Genomic DNA, 27,025 nt, shown 5'->3' with positions numbered 1-27,025 from the left:
TGTGTGTGCATACATTTGGTAGAGAATATAGAGCGTAAGCTCCACTGGGGCAGGGACTGACGGGAATGGTCAAATATTCTAAGGGAGATGGTGGCTCACTCTTTCCAATAGCAACAAATGGTGTGCTAGCCAGCAAGTAGGCTGTAGTGAAATAGTAGCGGCGTTCTCCAGGACAAAGGGAGAAATGGCCATTTTTTCTGTGTAAAGCTGCAGACATGAAGGCATGAGAAGACAGTGTCTCCGTTCACTTCCTGCTGCCTTTGGGGAAGAAAGGTGTACGATACAAACATAACAAGTGGCTTTACAGCATCATTTCTGCGGCTTTGCTTGAAGCAAACACCTGCTAACTACTGATAACCAGACTTGCAAATGTTCCCCAGTAAAGGAATCAGTAGTAGCCCAAAGTGTAAAATGTATGTGTCCATGCAAGCTCATCTTCAGCGTGATTATCCAAGAAATGCCCAGAACAGTCAGTTTGGACAGTTGCCATATAACACTGCCAAGTCCAGAGACATCTGCACAGTGACATCTATTCCGAGCTCACTCAGCGAACAATGAACTTATCAATATGATAACCTGATATCATTAGTAGGGTTGTTAAAGTGCTCGGCACAATAAGCTCTTAATGCTTTTCTGTTGATTAAAATCTAATCAAGGGGCACAGGTTGTCAATCTTCCAAACAATGCTACTATGCAATTTATTTTCATTGTTATTTGCTGGCTTGATGAGCTAGTGAAAAAGAAAAGGGAATAATAATTGGTGATGTAAAAGAGAATATTTCATTATACACATAGAAAGCTTATCAGGAGGCAGCAGGACAGGCAGAATGTATGTTATTTACAATAGACAACACTGATAATAAAGCAAATAACGATTAAACAGATATCATCATTTTGTATAATGGTCCTTTAATATATGGCATTTGGTTAATGTTTTGTCTTTTTGCATTTATTCGAAGTCATTGACCATTATGTAATAGCCTGTGAGATGGCAGGCAGGTTGCTTTTGCTTAAAACAATTTGCAGCTTTACATCTAGGGGGTCATTCCGAGTAGATCGCTCGCTAGCAACTTTTTGCAGTGCTGCGATCAGGTTAAATCTTGGCAAAACTGCGCATGCGTATGCACGCGTCGTACATGTACAAAGAGGATCGGTGCTGGGCGATAGATTTAACGAAGAATCCATTTGCACAGCCGATCGCAAGGTGATTGACAGAAAGAGGGCGTTTGTGGGTGTCAATTGACCATTTTCTGGGAGTGTTTGGAAAAACACAGCAGTGTCCAAGTGTTTGCAGGGTGGGTGTCTGACGTCAATTCCGACGCCAAAAAAGACTGAAGTGATCGCAGCGGCTGAGTAAGTCCAGAGCTACTCTGAAACTGCAAAAAACTTTTGTGTGCCGTCGGCTGCAAAAGCGTTCGCACACTTGCAAAGCTAAAATACACTCCCCCATAGGCGGCGACTATCTGATTGCAACGCTGCAAAAAGTTGCTAGTGAGCGATCAACTCGGAATGACCCCCCATAGCTGCTACATAGCCAGAATTTTGCTCCTGTCTGCATTTCTACTGTGTTGCTGCTAGAGTCTTGCACAGAATTCAGGCTAATGTTGTGATTTATCCAGCTGTATTAACTGAATTGAATTTAAATATTTTATTTTAATTGTTATTCATTCAAGTATACTTACCTACTCTGCTAGGAGACTCCAGAAATTGCAGGGAGTCCACCGTAGCCTGAGAAAAGTAGGTGGACACAGCCCACTTCCTGGTGAACTGGGAAGGATGAGAAGGGTAAAGTCGAGAATCACTGGTCCATAGGGAGGGAGTGAGGACAATATCATGTCACTCTCATAGAATTGCGTATTTTTCCTTGAGGGGACAGAGCCTAAATCTGAAAAGTGACCAGCCCCAGCCCCATGATTTGTAATGTACTTCGCCTTTCCGGGATTCTCATGGAGGGAATACTACAAAGATTGCCAACTATGCTTGGGAGGGGGTACGGGACGGACTATTACACCCTATGGTTTGAGAAAACCACAAGTTTTAATGTGATTGGATTGGTGATTTGTATATCACATGATTAAGACCAAATCACACATCAACGTGCATAAAACACTTATCTGAATCTGGCAATGTATTAAGCAGCTTTTCGACCAAACCATATGGAAAACTGATGTTTCTTGTAAAAAAACAAATGTGGTTCGGACGTTCAAATAGCTGAAACTGCATTATACATACCTACCCTCCCGGAAACTGTGGGAGACTCGCGACTTTTAGGGTAGGCCCCTGCAGTCCCAGAAGGGTATGTGGCTCTCCGGCATCCTGCCCGCTTCCTAGTGAAGTTAGCAGGATGAGGATGAAAGCATTGAAAACCAAGCAGAGGAGCGGGGCTAAAAGACGTGGCTGACGTGACATGACAGACGGCCCCGTCCCCCAAAGTGACCTGCTGCGTCTCCTTTCCGGGCTTCTCCCAGAAAGTAGAAATAAAAAGTAGGTAAGTATGAGCTGCATGCTATTGAAGTAACCTTGCCTGTCAGAATGGTAAGACGCAGATATATTTTTGACAAGCTGCTCAACATTGGGCCAAGTCGTCCAGTGAAAGGTTCGTAAATATGGTTCGTACCAAGTACCTGTGGGTACCAGAATTATACTCTCAACAAAGAGTACATACATTTTTGCACTACAAATGTCAGCATGCACATGTGCACCAGTGCATACTTACATCCATATTGTTAAAAGAGCGTGTACACCCAGGGTACACCAAGAGTATGAAAAGAAAAAGTAGTGCCCCCTTGTGTAAGATAATAAATCAATATTGTCATCTTAACCCATACATCATTATTGCTTCATAATTTTTATGGTTTGGAAGGAACCATATGGGTTTGCAAAACACAATCCATACCAGGATCAGGTCAGGCTGCAGATAAAGTGGTTTAGGGATATTAGGGATAGTAGACTTACCAACTAGGTGTCGGGATCCTGAGTGTCGGGATGCCGCAGTCGGTATTTGGACTGCCGACATCCCAAGCAGCAGGATCCTGATACCAACCCACCCATACGATGTGGTTTGATGTTTTTAACCCCATGAAGCAAAATCAGGTGTATGCATTTACACTTGGGAGAGAAGGACTGGGGGCATGTTCAGTAGCTCCTACAGCACTGGGCATGTCCCCAAAGTGACAAAACACAGATGTTTCTCATTATACCAGGAGAAAGTTGAGAGATATGTAGTAGTCCTGAAAAATCACTGGAAGCAGTATGAAGAAAGGTAAAAATAGCGATTTATATTAAGAAATTGCATATCCTATATTTTCTTTGCCTCCGATATGCCCCACATTTCATATGCTGAAGAACACAGTGTTTTCTTTTACTCAGGTACAATACATTAACATATTAATTTTTAAGGTTGGTCAACATTTAACGATCAACATCACGTTCATATTTCAAGAAAGAAAACAATGGAACATCTGCTAAGTAATTATTGTGGTAATAAATAATATTGGTACTACCCATTCTGTTTCAGAAGAGGAGACAATAGTTTTAGTTTACTAATATATACTGTATGTGGGGGGAACAGAACAAGCCATGCAAAGTACCCTGCAGTAACATAAGCTTCAGCTACAAAACAAAAAGTAAGCACTCTGGGCACAGCATACACTATTTTTAGTTATACACTACAGAATTTCAATTTAACTAATTACACTGGACAAAACCACAAAGCGAGTTCTGCCAAAGATGCTGCTTTGTTTATACAGAATCTAGACTTCAAGTCAAGATGTTTCTTTAATCCACAAACACGACCTTTGCAATGCCTGTAACCAAACTACATGACACGACCAAGCTCTCACAATAACAACTGGTATCCTTGCTAGGATTTAGGTAGCTGTGATTTCACCATTTTAGTTTTCCCACAAAGCATAGGAACCCACATTCTATTCCATAGCTGCCATGATAGCATCATAGCAGCATTAGGATCTTCTACAGCTGTTGTCACTAATAGTGATCTAAAAGCATGCATACATAGTGGAGCAATATTATCAGTGGCGCTGAGAAGCGGAGGTAGGAGGTTATAATTACCCGGCCTAGGCTTGTTGGAGGAGCCTGGGTCAGCTGCTAATGAGGACACTGTCCCCCTGTGCAGCCGCCAGTGGCCTCTGTACGGCTGTGGGGAGAAGGAGTGAATGTGGTGGTGGGACACGTACACTCAGGAGGAAGTCTCTCCCCATAGGTGCTCACTGCTGTGGGTGGGGCAGGAAGCACCACACATACTATTTTAGCAAACATTTAAGAGGTCCCATGGCCATACCTCCCCTGGATTGGCCATGCCCCCCCTTCCCCTCAGTTAGAGTGACCATATTTTCCCTTTTACCTGGGACGCTCATGGATTACACAGGTTCTGTGGCTGTCTGACTTCAAGCCTACATTTCAGCTGGTAATCTGCGTATCCATGAGCGTCCCAGGTAAAAGGGATAATATGGTCACTCTACCTCAGTACTGGGGCCCATGGCCGAAATCTATGGCCCTGGATATTATTATCTGCTATTTAATAGACAAATGTATCAGGTGAGCAGTACAGTATTGTTATGTACCCAGAATAGCTATGAAGCAGATAAGAGTGGAGCCATTTACTATTTGCTGTTCATCTATATAACAGCCAACATTTTGGACTACATTTCAGGTTCACTGCTGATTTCGACAGAGATATGGCTTCACCCTGTCTATGAAAAGGTCACTGATGATAATAACGCCCACGACAGAAAAGGTCAACCAATTTTCTCTGGAAAAAACCTCCCCATACGCATATTTAACAAAGATTACAGCAATACATGTACTACCGCAAACCTTCTCAGGATGTGCGATAGCAGAAAAAAGTTCAAATATCACATAGAAATTATACTAAAATATTTATTTACTTTTATTGATTCTTAGTTTTTTTACTTGAAACTTCCAATTTTTATTTTCATATAAAGTCCTTTCAGTGACACTGCGAATGCTTGTACCAGTTACAGTAGCTGGCACATATACCTGGGGGTTGGACTGGTGAAGCAGTACGTTAACTCACCAGTGTCACCAAGGTAATTAAGTATTGCTCAGCTGCTACAATGTCACAGCATCAAACATATTCATACCTTCCAACTGTCCAATATCCAGCAAATATCATATTAAATTAAGTTTGTAGGAGGGTGGAAGATATTAACCCCTCGCTGCCTGCAGTGAGAGCAGGTACCTCCACTGCATGCACTAATAATGATATAAAAAAAAAAAATTCTATAGTATTTTACTCCTATAGGACACAAAGTGCTTAACATTTGCATAAAATACAGAAGCCATGACCATAATGCAGGGGTTTAGATATACAGGGATCATGGACATTATATATAGGTGAAACATCCATTTGGGGTCATGAGCTTCTAGGATTATTCATCCTGACCACAAAGGTACCATGTGAGGCAGCCATCTTGGGCACACTACATAGGTTACAGTGGGTAAAATGAATACAACATGCATACAACGGTACAAACAAAAACCTACTAACAGGATACCCACTGAACAATATGTTTGCTAAGCCTACCCATGAAAGTACCAGGCAATAAGCTGCACCCACTATCACATTGTCAGGGCTCCAGTGTGCTGAAGTCATGCATGTTCCCCTACAGGGCAGGCCCTCTATCTCACTGGTGCATGCACAATTTTCCCATTGGTTTCTGCATGAGCCGGCGGAGAGACATGTAAGGACTATGGGTGCAGGGTGTGCAGTGTGAGCCCCTCCTGGGCCTGTGTGCACTGCATACCCTGCACCCATTACAGATATGCCTATGGATAAAAGTATAGAGAGAAAAGATCATACACACATCTGTCGGGAACAGAGACGTAACTAGGAGTTTGTGCGCTTTTAGATTGGAATTTTATAATTACACCACTCATCAAAATTAAATTGTCACCATAAAATCCCCCTTCATCGCGTATCACACAAACTGGTACAGTACAGTATAACATTTATATAGAAAAACATACCATGCATGTAATCTTTGTAGAATCAAACGTATTGCCTACATCACACTGTGTTACACTGCACTGACCCCAATATTGTGACCCTTTTACATCATATCTTGTCATGAAAGGGACACAAGCTGCTCACTCCTAGTTAGACCTCTGGCATCCAATTATATTTGTTCCTTACAATTTTATATTAATCACTTATTTTGCAATGAGACAATCATAGGAGAATGATTATAGGTTAGGAAAAGCAGGCAGTTACCTGCAGGACTAGCTGCTGCCATGCAGTGGCTAGGGGTTGGCCATTGCCAATGTTGCACATGCTCATTCGTTCCGAGGGCACGTTGGCTCGCTCAAGCTGGAGTGAGACATTGCGACGTTCCTCTTCTAAAGCGCGAGTCAGCCTCTCAAAGCGTGCTTCTTGCTCTTTGACAGAGGCCAGAATACTGGCAGCAGACCTTATGTCATAGTCATCCATAGCTGTTTGTGAAAGGAGTCTCTCTGGTAACTGCCAAACAAGAAAGTTTAGGGGAAGGGTGGAAGATCAGAAGATCACCAACACACAGCTGCTCCACATAGTACAATTGCATTTACACAAAACATGCTTCCTACATACAGTACCATGCTCTAAGATGATTACATCTACAGGAGTAGCATTGTAAGGGATCCGGTCTGAAGATCGAAAGTGTCTAGGTCGACAATGTTTAGGTCGACCACTATAGGTCGACAGTCACTAGGTCGACATGGATGGAAGGTCGACAGGGTTTCTAGGTCTACATGTGCTAGGTCGACAGGTCTAAAGGTCGACATGAGTTTTTCACAATTTTTTTGGGGGGGATTTTTTCATACTTAACGATCCACGTGGACTACGACTGGAACGGTAAAGTGTGCCGAGCGAAGCGGTAGCGGGGCGAAGGCACCATGCCCGAAGCATGGCGAGCGAAGCGAGCCTTGCGAGGGGACTCGGTGCACTAATTTGGGATCCCGGTCACTCTACGAAGAAAACGACACCAAAAAATAAATAAATCCTCATGTCGACCTTTAGACCTGTCGACCTAGCACATGTCGACCTAGAAACCCTGTCGACCTTCCATCCATGTCGACCTAGTGACTGTCGACCTATAGTGGTCGACCTAAACATTGTCGACCTAGACACTGTCGATTTGATGAACCACACCCCATTGTAAAACAGGTGGGTGCTACCACAGATTCTCAGTATCTTTCCAGTATACTTATCTTTTTGACACTTTTATGCTTTTATGCAATACATTTTACTTAATCTTTTTAAAATACAGAAGGGTTTTTTTTTCTACTTTACTACCGAAACAAGAAAGGCAACTATCTTTATAAATGACTTATAAATGATTGCTGCTGGCTTGCATTAACAAACCGCTGCTACTTTAAGGAGTAAAACAAATTCTTTGGTATGTATGAAGCCCTTAAGCAGAAAATAAGCCGCTATTTGACATTAAATTTTCATGCATATTCTAAAATCATTTTCATTGTGCAAATAACAATGTAAAGTTGAAGAACATAAAGATAATAGGTTTTTGGGAAGCAGAGCCTACTCTTTAAAGATCTCATCAATTTGACAGCACAATCTAAGCTTTCAGTCTTTGCAACGAAGCAGAAATGCTACAGAACGTGTGCTCTTCACACTGCTAGGAATTTGGAGTATGCACTAGTGTGCTGTTTATTATTATTTTTATGACTGAAAATCTCAATTAGAAACAAAAAATAAAAGATTGTGTACTATTATTCACAGGAAATGTTGAATGGCGCCCTTTCAAATTCCAGCATATAAAATAATAAGAAGTATTTGCATGCATGGTATTTAAGATGGTATGATGAAGCCCCCATACACACATAGCAATAGCATTACTGAACCAATTTGAACAAACAACAGACAGTCAAGACCTTTTCCCTTGGAACAAGTAAGCAGGATTTGAAGGATTCTCCACACATAGTGTAGCTAATCAGTGGAAATATCAAGCAAGATTTGGCAAAAACAAGACTATTATGATCTACGTGACACAATGTCAACATGGTAGAGGCAAGTAAAAAATAAGGAAAGCTGTGACCAAACGTATAATGTGTTGTGCAGATTAATAGATACTTACATCTAGTGAAAACGCATATTAATACTTAACCACCCCCCAGTTTGCGGGTGGTATTCAAATAGTTGTAAATATTAACCACTCTCATTCCAGAGCTAAATCAAGTGGGCCTCAGGTAGGTAGAGCGTGGCTTACAAAGAGGAAAGCCAATTCAGTAGATGGAGTGTGGCCTACAAAGAGGAAGGACAAATATTGCTAAACCCCTCCACCAAATAATTTTGATATAAGGCCTGGATAGTGTTAGGATTGAGTGGTTGTTGCTGCTATGGAAATTATTTCATCTGTTCCAGGGCAGACCATTGCTGAAACAGGGTCTGCACAGGATTACAGTGTCCTATTAAATATAAGTTTCACATATATAATGACTGCTGCTTGCTTATTACACAACCTTATCTAGTGGTTCCAAAATTATAAGTTATACACCAAAAAAAATAGAAGACATCGAAATTCCATCAAGATTTTGGGTGCTTTGTCAAAATATTGTACACTTTGGCTATTCTGATATACATTACTTTTCTGAGGGCTTTTTTTCTCTTCTTTCCAATATCTGACAGAATGGATGAGGTAATCAGACATGGAGGAATGGAACAATGAGAGAGCTATGGAGAGGACAGAAAAATATGGAGGGAGGTGACAGTAAGAGCTACGAAGGGGCAATAAAATAGATATGGCCAGTGAGTGATATTGAGGGAGAGGTCAATGAGAGAGATCCATGCGTGCTAATGCTTTATGTTAGCTGTCAGTTGCAGATTCATGGGGAGGGACCTAATCTGTCTGGCATTTTTCTAAATGCAGGTATTAGGGATTCAGTAATGTACGCATATCACACAGCCACTGTGCCTTTGTACGTAACAGCTGTGTGAAACTATGACAAAATCGCAGGAGGCACCTTGTATACATAGACACCTCCTGCCGTATTCTCTGATCCAATGCTGCGTTCTACATGAAAATTATTAATCTGAGTAACTCACAGGTTACTCAGGATGAGCAGGAAATTTACGCTGCTGAAGTCAGTGAAGCTGCATCCAAGAACGAAGACACTGTGTTCGCCACATGCCTATAAAACAGGGCAGACATGCTACCTTTCTTTCTGGAACATTGCCTGGGGCCACCCTGTCACCTCCCTCAAACGTCAGCAGCATGTCAGTCATACTGTGGCATTTGCGACACTGTGGGGTAAATTTACTAAAATGGGTGTTCTATTTAAGTTGGGATGTTGAACATAGCAACCAGTCAGATTCCAGGTATTATCTTCTAGAAGGTGCTAGATAAATGAGAAGTAGAATCTGATTGGTTGCTATGGGCAAAATCCCATCTTAAATAGAACTCCCATCTTAGTAAATTTACCCCAATGAGTAATATTGGAGGCTTCTGTGCATGTGCAGAACCATAAACATAGGAGGTGTACATAAATATAGGGTTTGCATACATATCTGAATTAGACTCTAAGAACACCAACTGGCAGCTGCAGTAAGTTGCCAAGGCTGCAAGTACAGGTAGGTCCTAACTTGTCATGATTTTGTTTATTGTGTGTACTGGGCAGATAGGTCCTCACCTTTTTTGATAGGAGAAGCTAGCTTATTGATATTAAATACATTTTTTAAGACGTGCCAATTGGCCCGTTTGATTGAAGAATAAAGTATTCACTGGCCATGTAGTGGGCTGACCTACATGTCCATTGATGACATTGCCTTTTCCACTGCCGATAAACATGCTGAATTTACTACATGGTTCAGTTGAATGGACCTCGTATGCATCTTCGATCGTCCATTCGCTTGGATGGTCGTTTTTGTTACTTGCTCTCCTTAAATCATCACTACTCGGCTCCCTTTTGCCATAGATTAGTCGCCATGCTACTCCTGACCAGCAGCCACCAGCCTTGGGGAGGGGTCACAGGCACAGTGGGGATGGTGGCCGAGGCAGAGTTACAGATAGGGAGAGGGGGTCAGAGGAACACATGGAGAGGGGGTTCAGAGGAACACATGGGGAGGAAGAGGCCAGAGAAACACACGGGGAGGGGGATCAGAGGCATGTTTGGGAGACATCAGAAGCACATAAGGGGAGGGAAGATATAGGCACACATGGGGATGTAGGAGGCAGAGGCACTCATGGGGTGGGTGTTATTGGGGCAATTGGGGAGGCAATGGTCAGGGGCATTAATGGGGATGGGGGGCAGAGGTACATATGTGAAGGGGATAGGATAGGTCCACATAGTGAGGTAAAAAGCTGAAGCACACATGGGGAGGGGGGTCAGAGACATGCTTGGTGAGTCAATGGGCAGAGGTACATATGGGGAGAGGAGATGATAGGTACACATGGGGAGGCAGGAGGCACTCATAGGAAAGACACAAACCTATCAATGACTTTAGTTTTTATATATATATATATATATATATATATAGAGAGAGAGAGAGAGAGAGAGAGTAAACATGTAAACCGCATCTAAATTAGATAAACAACGCCTGTATATTTTTAGCCATGGCCATTTTGCTATCATGTGCTGGTAGAAAAGTTGGGGCCACTTGATTGTATTTGCCCCCCAGGCTAAACGTTGACAGCAAGCCAGTGATTATAAGCTAGTGACACCACAGAAGCAAGAGGCTTTCATTTCTCAGGCCCCTGTACACTTACTGGTGTATTGTAAGGCTGCATCAACAGCAATGTTGGATTTGTTCACAATATTACAAATATTCCCAGGGTACTTTCCATGGGGGCAGGCACATTTGTATTCTGCAACCAGAATGAATAAACAGACGGGAATAACATAACTTTTCTCTATACAGGACATTGTAAATAAGCTCTGCACAATCTCCCTCTCATGTAGAGATAAGCGAAATGTTAAAACAAAGTTTCTGCAAAAAAATGTTTTATTTTGCATTTGGCCGTGACATTTCAGCAGCAGGATGTGGCCTTACAGTGACTGTTCTCAGTCCTAATCCAACCACACAACCCAAAAGAATGACTGTCATTATCCCAGCTCTAATCATAGGCTATAAATTCAGAAATACAAATACAGAGCAGATCTGGCATTTTGTGGAATGGTAAAGCCTGAACCCAATGGCTGTAGCTGGAGCACTGCACCTCTGTGAATCAATCTGTCCCACTGCAAAACTTACTAAGTGCTAATTTCTGCTGAGTTCTACTGACAGCAACAGGGAACATAAATGGAGAGACATTCGGAAAGAATCACACAATGGAGACCATACAAAGCATGCAAAAGAGAAAGAAAAGCAATACACACCTAGCCGAATGTTAGAACCTTTTAGAGATGCTCAGACATCACCCACTAGGACTAGTAAGGTCTAGAGAAAGAACAGCAGCAGCCTGAAGCAGAAATAGCTACAATGGAGAGAGGAAGGACAAGAAAGGTTAGTCAGAAAAATTACAGCCAAATTTTCTGATGTTTTAATAATCAGCACTAACTCTTGGAAAGCTCACTCATCTGCCGAATAGCTCAAATACAGTGCTTCTAAAAATACAACTTCTGCCTTTTAATTATTCTAAAATACATTGTATACTGGCAGGCAAATGTGCTATACAGGTGTTGTGCCAATATTGTGAAATCCTATTAAATAGATTTTCTTTAACAAATCAACAATAGAGAAAGTCTTAGAAGCTGCCTGTGAATCTTTTTATACACTTTTACAATGCAATGTTTTCAACATTGCAATCAACATGCAATATATTTCTATCTATCTATCTATCTATCTATCTATCTATCTATCTATCTATCTATCTATCTATCTATCTATCTATCTCAGATAAAGTTACTGCCATTGACCCTGTGTCACATTATACCTACTACAAAACTATGCATAAACCCTGCAGCTCACATACTGTAAATCTGGAATAAAAGAGACAGTCTGTTTGTTGTATTAATTGTATGTATAGCGGTAAAGGCTCCTGTTTAATTACCAGCTTTGATTTTCAGATTTATGTTCCAAAAAAAAAGAGCTCTTCTTATTTACATATTTGTCCTGTCTTTTAACAAAGATCATGATTGTCAAAAGTATGCCATTAATAGACAGCCAAGGCCATGGGCAAAATGAATCAGAAGTAACGTGTTGGCATAAGAGAGATGGCACAAACAGAAACAACCACAGCTGGCGCCCAGTGTCAGGAAAGGAGCGTAATGCACACAGTGTTCTGAGATTAATGTCTTCCCCTACAGATGGAATGCAACACTAAGCCTCTTGTGATGTTTCCAACGCTTATTTTGTCACATTAAACAATTTTTTTCAAATAGATTTGAAGACCAGACATTACTCCCTGAACCTGTTTCAAGTCTTCTAATACTAATATTCACATCTTGCATTGTCTCTCTATCCTACTAACAGCAGGGCACTAAATATAGACAGCATGTGAAACTCTACCAAGATAATTTGATTACAGAGAGCTGCTATACTATATACTCCCAAAAGCTCATTTCCAGTGCTTACTCATACTTACATAACAATTTCTGTTCATGCTAGGCTGTTTTAGCCCTGCCCAATTTTTAAATCTATGCACATTAAAGTGAGAGCTTTAGGGAAGCCCAGCACCTTCATACGTGCTGGGCATGCCCCCATTAATGACGCCGTCAGTTGGGTATGCTCCCTTAGTTACGTTAAGGGGGCCGTACCACCATACTTCTGCACCCTGCCCTGCCCACATCCTAGCAGGAACACTAACAATTAGGGTAAAACATCTTAAGGCAGAGAAGGATCATCCACAAGGCCAGTGGTTCTCAACTCTAGTCCTTAAATACCAACATGTCATGTTTTCTGGATTTTTTTTAATCATGCACAGTTGAGATAATCTATTTTGCTGGCTCAGTAATTATCCCACCTGCTCCAATAGGCAAAAAAGAAAACCAAAACATGACCTGTTGTGGGTTCTTGAGGACTGGAGCTTGGGACCAATGTATTCCGCATCCTAAGTGTCTGCCTAGCACTCAGTGGGCACTGATGAGCGTGTATTTATAGTCTGACAAATGGGGCAAGGGCGACTAAATAACTGTCTTGCCCAGAGCCCAATGAAGTCTTAATTTGGCTTTCCTAAGAAGCACCTGAATTATGGAACAATACATACATGCATATTCTCAAATTAAAGAATCTAAATTCATTTATAAAAACATGAATGATTTTATTAATCACATTTATTGATAATCAGAAAATTATATTTCTATATCTACACAAATATATTTAAAATAATAAAAATAAATCGATACCTTATACAATATCTAATAGTCTCTATTAAGCTATACTGATTTCTAATATCAAGCTAACACAGGTTGTAATACTCTGTACCCAAGGAGGAAACACATTTGCCACGGAAATCATGTAATCAACTAAACTTTGAAAAATGCATACTGTATATTGCAAAGGAGACCACTCTCCATTATTATCCTTAATGATGATTCCAAGTATATTTGTAATGGGGAAGATCACTTATGAACTTATTGTATAGCAAATGATCAATCCACTGTCCAAAAGTAGGTAGCTACTATTGCAATCATATTAGTGATAGGACAGATATAGTCAGCCCCTGACCAACCAAAAATCTGATCAGGCTGCAGCCTAGGGATCAGAGACTTGGGGGAAGCCAGGAATTGGAGGGAAACCAACAGGATCAGATATTGACCATACCGCAATGTATTTGATAGTCTTGGTGGCTAGCCCCTCAACAAATATCAGCCAACTTCCCACTTGTACTGCTGATCAGCATTGTCTCTCTGTATCACATGGTGGTCACTAGGATGTTTCTGTACTGTATGGTGGTTAGTAGGATGCTATATGTATTTGTATTGTATAGTGGTCACTAGGATGCTCTATGTATCGTATGGCAGTCAATAGGATGCTCTTTGTATTGTATATTGGTCACTGGAATGGAGAGCTTCCTAGCACTGTGTACATTGATAGCAACTTGCTGTGGTGGTCATGAAATCTTAATCAGACTGAATTAATTTCTTTAATACAGTAGTTCAGACATGTCAAACTCGCGGCCTTGAGCTCCATGCGGCACGCAACGCATACTTTTGCGGCCCATGTTTACGTTTTTTTAAAACAATGGAATGCGGACCACCACCACCAGATGAGTTACTGTTGGCACATCTGCCATGATCGGAGCTCAGCTATGATCGGGCAGCATTTACCATTCTGCACATGTGTGAGAAAATAGTGATAGAGGTAGGGAAATGTCCATGGGAGAAGCTGAGGTGCATGCCTGGCAGCCTTTCCAAAGCTCTGTGCCCCGACGCATCCCACCTGCTCAGTTCCATTACCATTGAAGCTGTCACGCCCTGTAGGTGTGTGTGCCCGACTGCCCTGTGTTCCCAGCTGCCCTAATTGCAAGAAGAGTCTTCTGGAATCTGGATAGAAAGATGTCTCTCAATGAAGAAGGTAAATTGGAGGGAGCTGGCACAGGAGGCACAGAGGGCATGTGGCTGGAGGAGACACAAGGAGCAAGAGGGGATACCAGGGGGCAAGTGGCTGAACTGGAGGGACAGAGGGCGCTGGAAGTAATACATTTTACTAGCTCACACTATTATATATTATACAAGAGAGGGGACCGCACAGTGATATATGAGGGGGAATAACACAGATCCCAGCTCATACTCATATGTGGTATTATGATATAGAGGTGAGGGGACCATACAGTGATATACAGTATGAGGGGGAATAACACAGATCCCAGCTCATACTCATATGTGGTATTATGATATAGAGGCGAGGGGACCGTACAGTGATATATGAGGGGGAATAACACAGATCCCAGCTCATACTCATATGTGGTATTATGATATAGAGGCGAGGGGACCGTACAGTGATATATGAGGGGCAATAACACAGCTCCCAGCTCACACTGATACTGTATGTGGTATTATTTATAGAGGAGAGGGGACCACACTGTTCTATATGAGGGGGAATAACAGCTCCCAGCTTACACTGATATTTGGTATTATTAATATATAGAGGAGAGGGTACTGCACAGTGATGTAAGGGGGAATAACACAGCTCTCAGCTCACACTGTTAAAGTTGTTTTCGTCCTGATACTTAACCTCTCTTTGATTATACTTTATTGTTGGTTTTTCTAATAACCCTTTCAAAATTGCATATAAGACTTTATCTTTTTCTTGCAGCACATACAAGACTTAACGTGCATACACACTTGCCAAGAAATTGAGCTGTATCGCTCATTTTCACCCTTCCTGAGAGGCGTTGCTCATTTTATTGGTAAGTGTGTATGCCGCCGGCGACCATCGATGCGTGGCCCAGCGGGTCGTTAACGACCCTCGCTGTCGGCCGTGCAGGCAGCTCAATCTAGACTGTAGTCCAAGAGCTGCATGCATGGCCTGGCCGCTGCGTGACGTCACTGAGTGAACTGAACGTCATATCGCTCAGTGTGTGCTTGTGGTGGTCGACCGCCCGGCCCGGGAGGGGGAAACACTAGGCGACGTTGCTCATAGAGCAGGTTGCCTAGTGTGTACCCACCTTAAGACCATGATTATTCAGGCCAGTTGATATTTTGCGTTTGACATGCCTGCTGTAGTTCATAATCAGTTCTCTTACAGCTCACATAGACTGGCAATTAAGGAAGCACTACAGTGTAACATACCGACTTGGAGGAGGGGGCAGCCCGGTCAGTGCATAGGGGGCATGACCGGCCTGTAGTTATGATGTCCGGGGATGTGTCGGCATGATGGAGTCATTGTGGCTCCGCCCCCTGCTCCACTGTCCCAAGAATACATGCACTGTATAGCAATGATAGGGCTATGATGATGCGATTCAGGACAAATTGCATCATCAGCAGGGATGTGCGGTGAGGTAAATGGCTCAGGATGCACTGGCTAGAATCAGAGCCAGATTTACACACAATATAGGAGCCAAAGGGTACAAGTGGGCATAATACACAGGTGCAGCAGTATATACTCTTAGGGGCGTATGCAATTAGCTCCGTTTTTTTGTTTAGGTGAAAAAGAAAAAACTGAGCTTTTTCGCTATTTTTAGGGCGAATGGAGATTCGCCCTATGCAATATTTTCGCCTAGGTGAAAAATGTGACAGGGGCAGAAAACACGTGGATCAGCGAATCTACTTGTTTTTCGTCGAAAATACGGGATATTTTTGCCGACTTTGAGGCATTTTTCGCCAATTCCTTTTCACTTAATAAAAGAAGGTGAAAAGTCAAAACTGCCGAAAACGGCCCTAAATGAATATGAGTGGGGCGAATTCATTAGCTCCGAAATGTAATCAGAATTAATTGCATACGCCCCATAGGCATTTGGTGAGTTTTGATCAGAGATGTGCCGAAAAGGTGGCCAGGTGAGCTATAGACTTTACTCCAGAGTTTGGACTATAAAAATGATTAGAATAATACAAAGAAGAGATTTCTAATAGATTCTTTGTATTTTTCATATACTTTATATAGTTAAAACTCTTATACGCTAGTATGACAGGAAAAGCTCTGCCTTACCCCATAGGACGTCACTGGTCATCGGGTTCCTCGGCCCGCCCACTTGTGATTTCGGGAGCCTCTCAACCCTTCCGGGAGGGTAGGCAAGTATGCAGTGTAATTATAAAAGCTGCCTTGTACGTGTGATACAAAGTGTGAAACTGAACCAGTGCGGCATAATATAATAGCAAAATCACAAAGGTATTATAGTGATCTGATCTCTGATAGAACACATCTCTTACTGGTCCACCCAGGCCTGATGCATTTCTCAACAATCTAGTTGCGTTACTCATGGGCCAAGGTTGGTTTTGATAATTTATTAAGAACTAGCATTTACCTGCAGCTTCACTTGCGTGGATGTCTGTTATTGCTCAGCCGGACTCATTTTACAAAGACAGTAGAACCATCTAATATTGTGATTTATATTTTATATCGTACACACTTAACATAAAAAAAAAATTGTAAACGATATTTGCAGTTTTTCCTTCAGGAATTAACACAAAATGATGCTTGTCGTTACTAACTCATGAGCCAGCCACGTAAAGCTGTCCATGGGAGAAGCAGCTGGTACTGAGATCTACGCCCGCAACCATGAGCCTTTGCTCCTGCGACTTGTTGATTGTCACAGCAAAGCAGACGCTTACAGGAAACTGCAGGCTTTTAAATAGAAAATGAAAATTCTTGGGGATAAGGGGTATATGTGGCATAAACACAGTCTCACACCCACCATATTTGTTAGAGTCTCTGCCTAAAATAGGTTCCTCTAGAGAGCAGTCACTTTAAGTTGCATAACTTGAGCGGAGTGAAGTTCCGCAGAAGCATGATCAGAATATCAACTTTCAGTGTCAAGCATCTGGTTATTCCTTTATTGCTCCTCTCCCGTATGTCACAAAAAGATCATACATACAGGGGTGTATCTAGGGGTCCAAACACCCTTGCAAAGTAGGGACAGGCGCCCCCCACCATATTTGAAATACAGAAGTCGTAAAAAAAGGAGCATGGGCACACAATAGTACCCTAATTCATATTGCACCACACAGTAGTGTCCCTTACTCACATTACACCGCACAGAAATGTCCGTTATTCACATTATGCTACACAGTAGTACCACTTGTCTAATACCCCATTTCTAACATTAACAGGAAGACCTGTGACCTGTGAGTACTGGCAGCTACTTTACTATAGCCTATAGTAAAGTACGCACGACCGGAAGTCCGCGGCCGCACGGTGGAACGCATGCCGGAAGCATGCGTTTCCACGTCTTTGTGTACAATAATTATTGTTTCAAATAGGTTTATTTGTTAAATTGTTTAACCATTAACCATTGCTATAACTTGGCTCTTGTATAGATAAAGAGCAGAGACTAAACAGACTGTAGTCCCTCATCAATCAATCGTAGTTGAAAGGATGTGATGTCATAGGTTGGGAGGTATAAGTAAGAGGCCCTGAACCCTCTCTCAGTCATTCACTGGATTGTGAGAGAGGTGTTTGTATTATTGTAAGTATCACCACATTATTGGTTCATTGTTCCTATATAGTGTTGGCTATTTGAATGTAATGAAATTTGTAAATGGTATATTTTGTTTAAATTATGTGTCTGTATGTATAATTTAAAGTTTAAATATTGTAACTTTACCCATTTGGTTTTTTTTTTTATACAAGTAATTGTGGTAGTTCTTATCCTTTTAAAGTTGATTCTAAATCTTATGCATTTAAAAATCCTTAGGCACTTTATCTTCTTGATCTGATGCCAGCTACAGTATTTGCCTTAAAATAAATCCAGTGTTGTCTTTTATTGCACAATATATTGGTATGTATTTTCCCCCATTCTCTTTATTTTGCACTAGTGAAATTCACTTAAAGTAAGGTTTTTACCCTTAAAATCAATTACAAATCATTTTCTACTTTAGGTCTGCTATAGATCAAAGGTCCAATTATATTGGACCTTTAACCTAAAAAGTCACCGTTTAGAGATATTTGTCTCATAAGTTTATTGGTATGTATCACCCCTTTTCACCACCTGTTTATCACATTTTTCATGTTCTGGCACAATAGTATTATATTTGAATTATTCACTGGTCAATTCATCTGAATCATTATAATAATTGTTGTATTCACTTTTCCAAAGCCCTACCGTAATCACTTTGTATCTAACCAATTGGTATGGATTTATGAAACTCTCTTTTATTTATTGTTTAAGTTATTGTACTTTTATTGTTCAGATCTAGTACCCCTGAAGAAGTCCTACGGGACGAAACACGTTGGGTTCTTCGTTTGATCAATCAAACCGGTGCACACTGAATGTTTGCCAAATAAGATACTGTACTCAGACTGAATGTCTATTTTGTGATCTGTACAGCAAATTCATGTATCTTTGTAAACAATGTATTAATGGTCATTATTGACTTTGTGATTTTAACCTTTTAAATTACAATGTTTTTACAGTATTTTTAGTAATTGTGGATAAAACTATATTTCACTACGTTTAGCACCCTCAGATCTGTTTTGTATGTATTATTTGAACCTTTGCTAACAGAAGGTTTATTTTGAGGTGCTGCCCTTTCGATACTCCTGAGCGCAATTGGGTACCTTTTTGTTTTTTTATATATATATATATATATATATATATACACATACACACATATATACACATTTCTCCTTGAAGAGGAGACACCTGTGTCCCCATCGATGTCCCCCCTCCCAGTCAGTTCCTCACACACAGGGATGCCCAGCAATGACCACAGAAGGCAGCAGATCCGGCTTCGCTCCACAGTCGCACTACATCAAGTAACTGCAAAACTACAGCTCCCAGCAGCAATGGCTGCTGGGAGATGTAGTTTTGCAGAGTTGCTTGATTGTAGTGTGGACTGTGGAGCGGTGGCGGACCCCGGCGCCAAGAACAGTGGCTGCCACTGCTGCCTTCTGTGGTCATTGCAGGGCATCCCTGCGGGTGAGGGACACAAGGGCACAGTTAATCTACGCTGGGCATGGGTGGCACAGCCGGGTGGCGCCCCTCTTCAGCTGGCGCTCCTGGCGAGTGCCATCCTGGCCACTGGGTAGACACCCCACTGCATACATACCTCAATTTCTTTCTAGGACACTAACCTATACAATAGTGAAAATGGGATCCAAAGTCATCCAGTAGTTTTTGCATAATGCCGAAACGAACAGACAAAAATTCTTTTTTTTTTCTCCATAGTTCCATTACTCAAAAAAATTGCTATGTACAGACACAACCCTTGCAGTTTTATTATACAGTATGTATAGATATTAGCAGTAAAAATCAAATAATCAGAATCATTTAAACACAATAATGATAAATGTGCAAACAGTTCATACATAAAATATTCTTGTAAACTTTAATAAATAGAACAATAAAAAAGGTCTGAATTGATCATAAACGTAATCTTATACTTAAGCAATGAAGCAATGTAGAGAGCTTGCACAGCTTTATTATTTATTTATTTTATTTATTACCAGTTATTTATATAGCGCACACATATTCCGCAGCGCTATACAGAGAATATTTGCCCGTTCACATCAAAAGTTCACACAAAAAACTACGCTTTGGTGTGTATAGTGGGGGTTTTTCAGGTCGCACTGCTAATCGATGATGGCGCTAGTCCCGCCCTGTGCATGCGCTAGCAGCCAATGCGATCTGATCTGATTGACAGGCAGAGGCATTCGCAGGGCGGGCGGGGGCGGCGACAGAACATTGCAGGGACAATAGGGGAAAAACGGGGCGGGGTGGCAGCATTTTAGGGGCGGCTGCGTGACGTCACAACCAGCCGCTCCGATCAAGAAAACAACGGCTACATGGTATTTTCCACAGTTGCTGTGACCGCAATTAAATTGCAGTCACAGCCACTGGGCAGGTCATTTAATATGCTGGGCGGCCTTGCCCTGCGATGGGCGACTCCCAGCATGCGATAGAAAGGATTGCAGTTTCTGCAATCCTTACTGAATAACCCCCATAGTGCATATATACCTGGCACATTCATATATTACAAATGGAGGCACCTTAAAATAAAAAAAAGAACATATTAACTTGATGTACTATACCCAAAATAAAAGTGGCTGGCATTTGTATGGGGAAAGTGTAATCAAGAGAAAAATAATAAAATACAGTCTATACATAAAAACGTTTATACCCACAATCAATATGTGATTTAACTCTAATGACTTCCATTGTGAATACAGACAGATTTATATGTATATAAACAATAATAACACGACCCATATGGTGCAGAGATTATAACCGACAAATTTTACTAGGGAAGAGTAGAAGGGAAAATAAAAAGTCTATAAAAACGTTGTACTTAGTTTAAATATTATTTCACTCAATAGTGTTGATCATTCCCTCTTGATATAGAGTTCCTACATTAGAAATGGAACAAATTTCCCTTCAGTAGAACGTGTGAAAACAATTGCCTCTTCTATTTGTAACTTTTATCATTTCTACCCTTGTAATAGACAAATGATGGGGGCTGCCAACATGGACATAGTAAAAGTGTTGTTAGGCACTGTGGAGCCTATGTATCATCACTAATAGGCTCATTATACATATGGACATGTTCATTTTCGCATGTTTTATCTAACAGGTCCATTCATGATTAGGGTCCTGATAGGGCTGCCTAGCGTTTGATTCCGATCAGCGCTGCAAGTATGGCGGAACGGGACGGTACGGCGTACTGGTAAGAAATTCCCAGCCGGTACGCTGTACCGCCGGGCCGTCCACCATACTGCATCCCGCTGCCTTCGTTCTGTGTGAGGGGAGGAGAGCGCAGCGCCTCTCCTGCCGCTCGATTCTCTTTGATGCCCGGTCTCACTCTCCAGCAGCGGCGAGGTCAATCTGAATAAGGCACCGGTTTGCTAGACAATCAGAGCTCGCGGACCGGCAGCCGGTCCGCGAGCTCTGATTGGCTAAAGAACCGGCGCCTCATTTCAGATTGACCCCGCCGCCGCCGCTGTTGTAGAGTGAGAAGGGCAATGAGCGCACAGTGGGGCAATATATATCTGGCACTGTGGGGGCATTGTATATCTGGCACAGTGGGGCATTGTATATCTGGCACAGTGGGGGCAATGTATATCTGGCACAGTGGGGCATTGTATATCTGGCACAGTGGGGGCAATGTATATCTGGCACAGTGGGGGCAATGTATATCTGGCACAGTGGGGCATTGTATATCCGGCACTGTGGGGGCAATGTATATCTGGCACAGTGGGGGCAATGTATATCTGGCACTGTGGGGGCATTGTATATCTGGCACAGGGGGGCAATGTATATCTGGCACTGTCTGGACATTGTATATCTGGCACAGATGGCCAATGTATATCTGGCAGTGTGGGGGCATTTTATATCTGGCACTGTGGAAGCAATGTATATCTGGCACTGTGGGGGCAATGTATATCTGGCACTGTGGGGGCATTGTATATCTGGCACACTAGCACAGGGGGTCAATGTATATCTGGCACTGTGGGGGCATTGTATATCTGGCACAGAGGGGCAATGTATATCTGGCACTGTAGATCTGGCACTGTGGGGGCAATGTATATCTGCCACTGTGGGGGCAATGTATATCTGGCACTTTGGGGGCAATGTATATCTGCCACTGTGGGGGCATTGTATATCTGGCACTGTGGGGGCAATGTATATCTGGCACTGTGGGGGCAATGTATATCTGGCACTGTGGGGGCATTGTATATCTGGCACTGTGGGGGCAATGTATATCTGGCACTGTGGGGGCAATGTATATCTGGCACTGTGGGGGCATTGTATATCTGGCACAGGGGGGCAATGTATATCTGCCAATGTAGATCTGGCACTGTGGGGGCATTGTAGATCTGGCACAGTGGGGGCATTTATGTATCTGGCACTGTGGGGGCAATGTATATCTGGCACTGTGGGGCAACGTGTATCTGGCATTATTGGGGTCATATGTGTATCTGGCCCCCCCATATGTGTATCACGCCCCATTTTAATTGGCCACGCCCCATGTGACATTTGCCCACGCCCATTTTTTGGCGCACACAGTACCTATAAGACATTTTTTCTACTTGCACCACTGATTCCGATGACACTGGATCCTAAAGCCGCCCTGCTCCTTTCTACAGGGGAAGGGGTCCTTGTTTTCAAAGAGGGATCTGAGCGGATACCTCCGCTGCCTTTGAACTGTGTGACCTCTGGCTGCGTGCATGCTTGACCTAAGGGCACGCATGTGCAGTCAGCTGGGTCTTCTCTGGTAAGTATCACTGCTACTTCTGGAACAGTGTCAGGGGATCGCAGGGACAACTGTCCCAGCACCAGAGCAATATTGAATTGTTGCAGTAAATAATTATCCAGCCGCAACCCCTAAGTAACAGTATGTTTATTTAGAGTCTTTTGTTGTGTGTCTAACCTACTGTAATTTGTAATTACACTTAAATATATATTTACACTGACAACTAATAAAGTAATTAATCTTGGCTTTTCTTTAGTGGTATTTGAAGAGAACTCCTGGCATCTGTGTGCAACATGTTTCCATTGAAGCCACCCACTACTTTAGGGAGAGACAGTGTAGAAAGCGTGTTGTCCTGATTAATAACCTTAGCTGTCTTGAGAAAGCTGGGTGCTAGTTCATTTTTCAGCACTTGTGATCTTCTGAAGAGTGAAGACAACAGAATTTTTTTCTGATAAAGGATTTCAAAAGATCACCACATATTAATAGTGCATCATTTGTATTAATAACAGACTGTGAATTACATTTCTCATACAAACTAGTATTGTCATTGAGGCTGTTGAATACAAAAGTTGGGTAATTTTTTGCACACATTCTTTTAAGTTTGTATATACAATATATGACTAGTCTCTCCCTGTCCTCAGGAGCAGAGTTAGGTTTGCTTTCATCAGGGACAAACATTCATTTAGTCCCCATTCCTAGTTCCCTAATCAGGGGCATATTAAGAACTGAGGGGGCTATGTGCAGTGTGCCCCCACCGCATACCTATTTGAATGTGCTGTACACCTATTCCCTATGCTACTCCTGCTGTGCCATCTGATCCTCTATCCAAAGGTCTCTGGACTAGCACTTTGATTGTGCTGTATTCTCCTACTTCCTGACTGTGAGGTTTGGAAGTGAGAGGGTACATGCCTCTGTTTCAGATTGGACTAAAAACAGCGGAAGTCTTCCTATCTCACTTCAAGTGTGGAATTTCACTCACATGAGATTTTGTCATTCGGGACTTTTGAGGACATTCCCCACTGAAGGGTGATAATCATCCAAATTATCCATGTGGTTTTTGACTTCTGAAATTTGACGTATAACATTTTTAGCTCCTGGATTTGCACTTTAATTCGTGTATACTATCATTGGACTTGTTGGGAAATGTAGTTGGAAGATGACTGTTGTCGCCCTGCGTGTTCAGTAGTCATCTTACTGTACTTACAGGGCCTAGTGATGCTAGAAAAGATCATGAGGCAATGATCCGATTGTCACAGAATTTCTTGAATCGACTCTTAACTAACCCTTCATAAACTGTGTTACCAATATGCCTTTAATGAGGTGGTAATTTCAATATTGCTTAGTTTCATATTTTTAGTGTATGGCTTTGAAGCTAAGAAACCTTTCTGAGCTGTAAAACAAAAAGAAAACTTTTTTCTAGAGTTGACAGAGAGGTCATGGAAGTGTAGTGATGAGAGCTGCCTGCAGCAGGTCACTAACACCTCCTTGGGAAATGGCTGACTTTTTTTGGAACGGCACAACCCAAATGTCATTACAGTAAAGCATTTCTTCAGAAATAGTTTGTGTGCAAATTACTTCATGAATTTCTCTTGTCATTCTGCATCTGAAGAATAACAGCTAAATGAAGTACTGCTGTAGGCATGACAGACTTTGTTAAACATGCATTTCTATAAGCACAATATACCTATTTCTACACAAAAGATGCTAATTAGTAAGGAACGCAGATTGCAGAGAAACGCGAATATAATTACAATTTCAGGATGCAATTTATGTTTTTACATTTAGCAGGAAAAAAATGCTATATAGAATATACTGCATATAAAAGAGTTTCACCCTTGTTGTCATTTTTTATAGTCTTAGATCACGGAATCAAAATGTACTGATCTGTGAATTTTTTACTTTAAAGTAAAAAATAAAAATCAAGTTACAAATAAAACAAGAGACACACCATGATTTTAATATTTGGTAGCAGCACCCATAATTGCAAATACAGCAGTGATTCTGTTTGAGTACAGGAAGCTAGCACAGACCTTGTACCCATTTAGTATACTTACCTCTTTGTAGCACTCTCAAGGACACTGAATTCTTCTTGTGTGTAAGTCATGCAAATGTGGATTTTGCTATATTCTTTGATTTTTTTAGGGGTACATTTACTATGAATTGTGTGTGCCTTCTAAACCAAGGACCCTATTCTGTAAGGATTGCAAATTCTGCTTTTTAGCAGAATTTGCTATCTTTAGTCTCGCATGCTAGGGGACGCCCATCACAGGGCAAGGCAGCCAAGCATGCTAACCGCCGCCCCCACCACTACGCACTAATTGTGATCGCACCGCAATTAGTGCTCGGTTGCAAAAAGTAGTGAAGCAGGAGGTCCGCCGCCATCTTTTTGATCAGAGCGGCTGCGTGTGACACAGCCACCCCGTTCACGCCCATGACACGCCCCACCCATTCGGATGCCGCCACCCCGTATCCCTGCCACCGCCCCCACAACAGTCCGTCTCCGCCTTGGAAATGGAGCGTTGCCGCCCCGCGAACACCTCTGCCTCATTGACAGGCAGAGGCATTCGCATTTACTGGGATCTACACATGCACCCACCATGTGAACGCAATAATTCCAGTTGGATCGCGATTTGCGATTCAACCTGAATTAGGCCCCAAATCACTGGATATCGCCAGGAGTTAGAAGTTCTAAATCCCAGATTTACTAAGCATCATTTGAGTGTCTATTGTCTTCTGATACCGACAGGCAATACCTGTTGTTTTTTTTCTGTCTACAACCCTTTTAGGATAGATACCACTGTAAAACAGACTGGAATTAAAAAGTTGAATACTGCTCAAATTTGAATATCACTTCTTATCGTTTTCCTATTGCTAGAAGACATCACCTGCACACATGTTGCCAAAAGACCTTTTAAAAATGCCCCAAACTGTCCAAACACGTGCACTCTAATGGCGCCAAACCACTTTCAGCCATTTCTAAATCTGCCGGCAGATGGTTTGGGCTCCTTTTATTTGCATCATAAATAAGGTTGGGTGAATCGGAGACATTTTCCCATCCAAACATGCCATTGATTTGTCCGTCTATGCATTTCTTCTGTTGTGATGTGATTTTTCTGTGGTTTCTTTAGGTTTTAACTACATAATTCTTAATAAATCCAGGATTTCTATTGCTGTCTAGGATACAATGTTTGGTCTTATGGTCTAATGCAATCTATTTCCATCTGAAGTTGTGTTTCACCTGCAAATTCTCATCGGTTTTGCCTTTGCTAAGGGGCTAATTCAGACCTGAACGCTGCTGTGCGTTTTCGCACAGAGGGGGATCAGGTCTGAACTGCGCATGAGTATGCATCGCCGGGCAGCAACGGGATGGTGCAACAAATCCGATCGCACCGGCAATCGCAAGAACATTGACATGAAGAGGGTGTTTGTGGGTGGCAACTGACCGTTTCTAGGGAGTGTCCGGAAAAACGCAGGTGGTATCCGGCATTTTATGGGAGGATTTGTGACGTCAGCATCGGGGCGATCATCACAGCGGCTGAGTAAGTCCTGGGATGTGCAGAGACTGCACAATCTGCTGTTTGTGCAGCTCTCCTGAACATGCGATTGCACACCTGCACAGCGAATTCCTCATCCTCCTGTAGCGGCGACTACCTGATCGCAGGGATGCAAAAAATGCACCCTAGCGATCAGTTCTGAATTACCCCCTAAATCTCCAAATTGCGTGTCCCCAGCCACTTCTCTTACAATACCTGCCTTACCCAGAGTGATGCAGGGCATTGGCTTCTCTATCACCATAAAGGTCATCCTCCTACATTTATAAATACACATTTATATAATACCAACGTACTCTGCAGTGCTTTACAATTCCAACAAACATATTAAAAGAGTGGGTATTAACAAAAAGATAAAGAGGTTAGAGAGTCCTGCTTGGAAGCTTAGAATGTATGAAAATAGGGATTTCATACCTCAGTGCTACAAGTTACATATGGGACCAGCTAGACAGCAATGGGAAAAACGGGGACAGACTTACATGTCATTAGGCCCCTCCCCCAATCCGAGAGAACCACCGCGATTTGCATGTCCACGTAGAGGACGAGGCTAAATGGCACTATTTGCATCACAGCTGTTCTAGAGTGCATGCGCAAGTCTTTGGAAAAATGGTGAAACAGCCATTTTCCTTACTGCGCATGCGCAAAATGCCAGGAAAATGGCCGCAGTACCATTTTCCTGGTGTTTTCTGGGACTCTAGAGGGTGAGTACTGAA

General features: G+C 42.2%; 1 protein-coding gene across 9 annotated transcripts in view; it reads right to left on the bottom strand.

Moving 5' to 3' along the window:
* The window catches only part of ARVCF (ARVCF delta catenin family member), a 1,509,311-nt gene that overhangs the window by 422,444 nt on the left and 1,059,842 nt on the right, over positions 1–27,025 (bottom strand). For 7 of the 9 annotated variants that reach the window (XM_063964728.1, XM_063964731.1, XM_063964729.1 and 4 more), the window contains 2 exons: positions 11,350–11,447; positions 6,254–6,499 (listed from right to left, as the gene is read on the bottom strand). The exons of 1 other annotated variant lie outside the window; for it this stretch is intronic. In XM_063964728.1, coding sequence (XP_063820798.1) covers positions 6,254–6,469 — 216 coding nt within the window. In that variant the 5' untranslated portion in view covers positions 6,470–6,499; positions 11,350–11,447. The remainder of the gene's footprint in view (positions 1–6,253; positions 6,500–11,349; positions 11,448–27,025) is intronic. One more of the 9 variants, XM_063964732.1, reaches the window with a different exon arrangement.

This window comes from Pseudophryne corroboree, chromosome 1 (genome assembly GCF_028390025.1).
Source record: "Pseudophryne corroboree isolate aPseCor3 chromosome 1, aPseCor3.hap2, whole genome shotgun sequence".
Lineage (NCBI taxonomy): Eukaryota > Metazoa > Chordata > Amphibia > Anura > Myobatrachidae > Pseudophryne > Pseudophryne corroboree.
The sequence above is the reverse complement of the archived record's forward strand: the minus strand, read 5'-3'. Positions and strand labels throughout refer to the sequence as shown.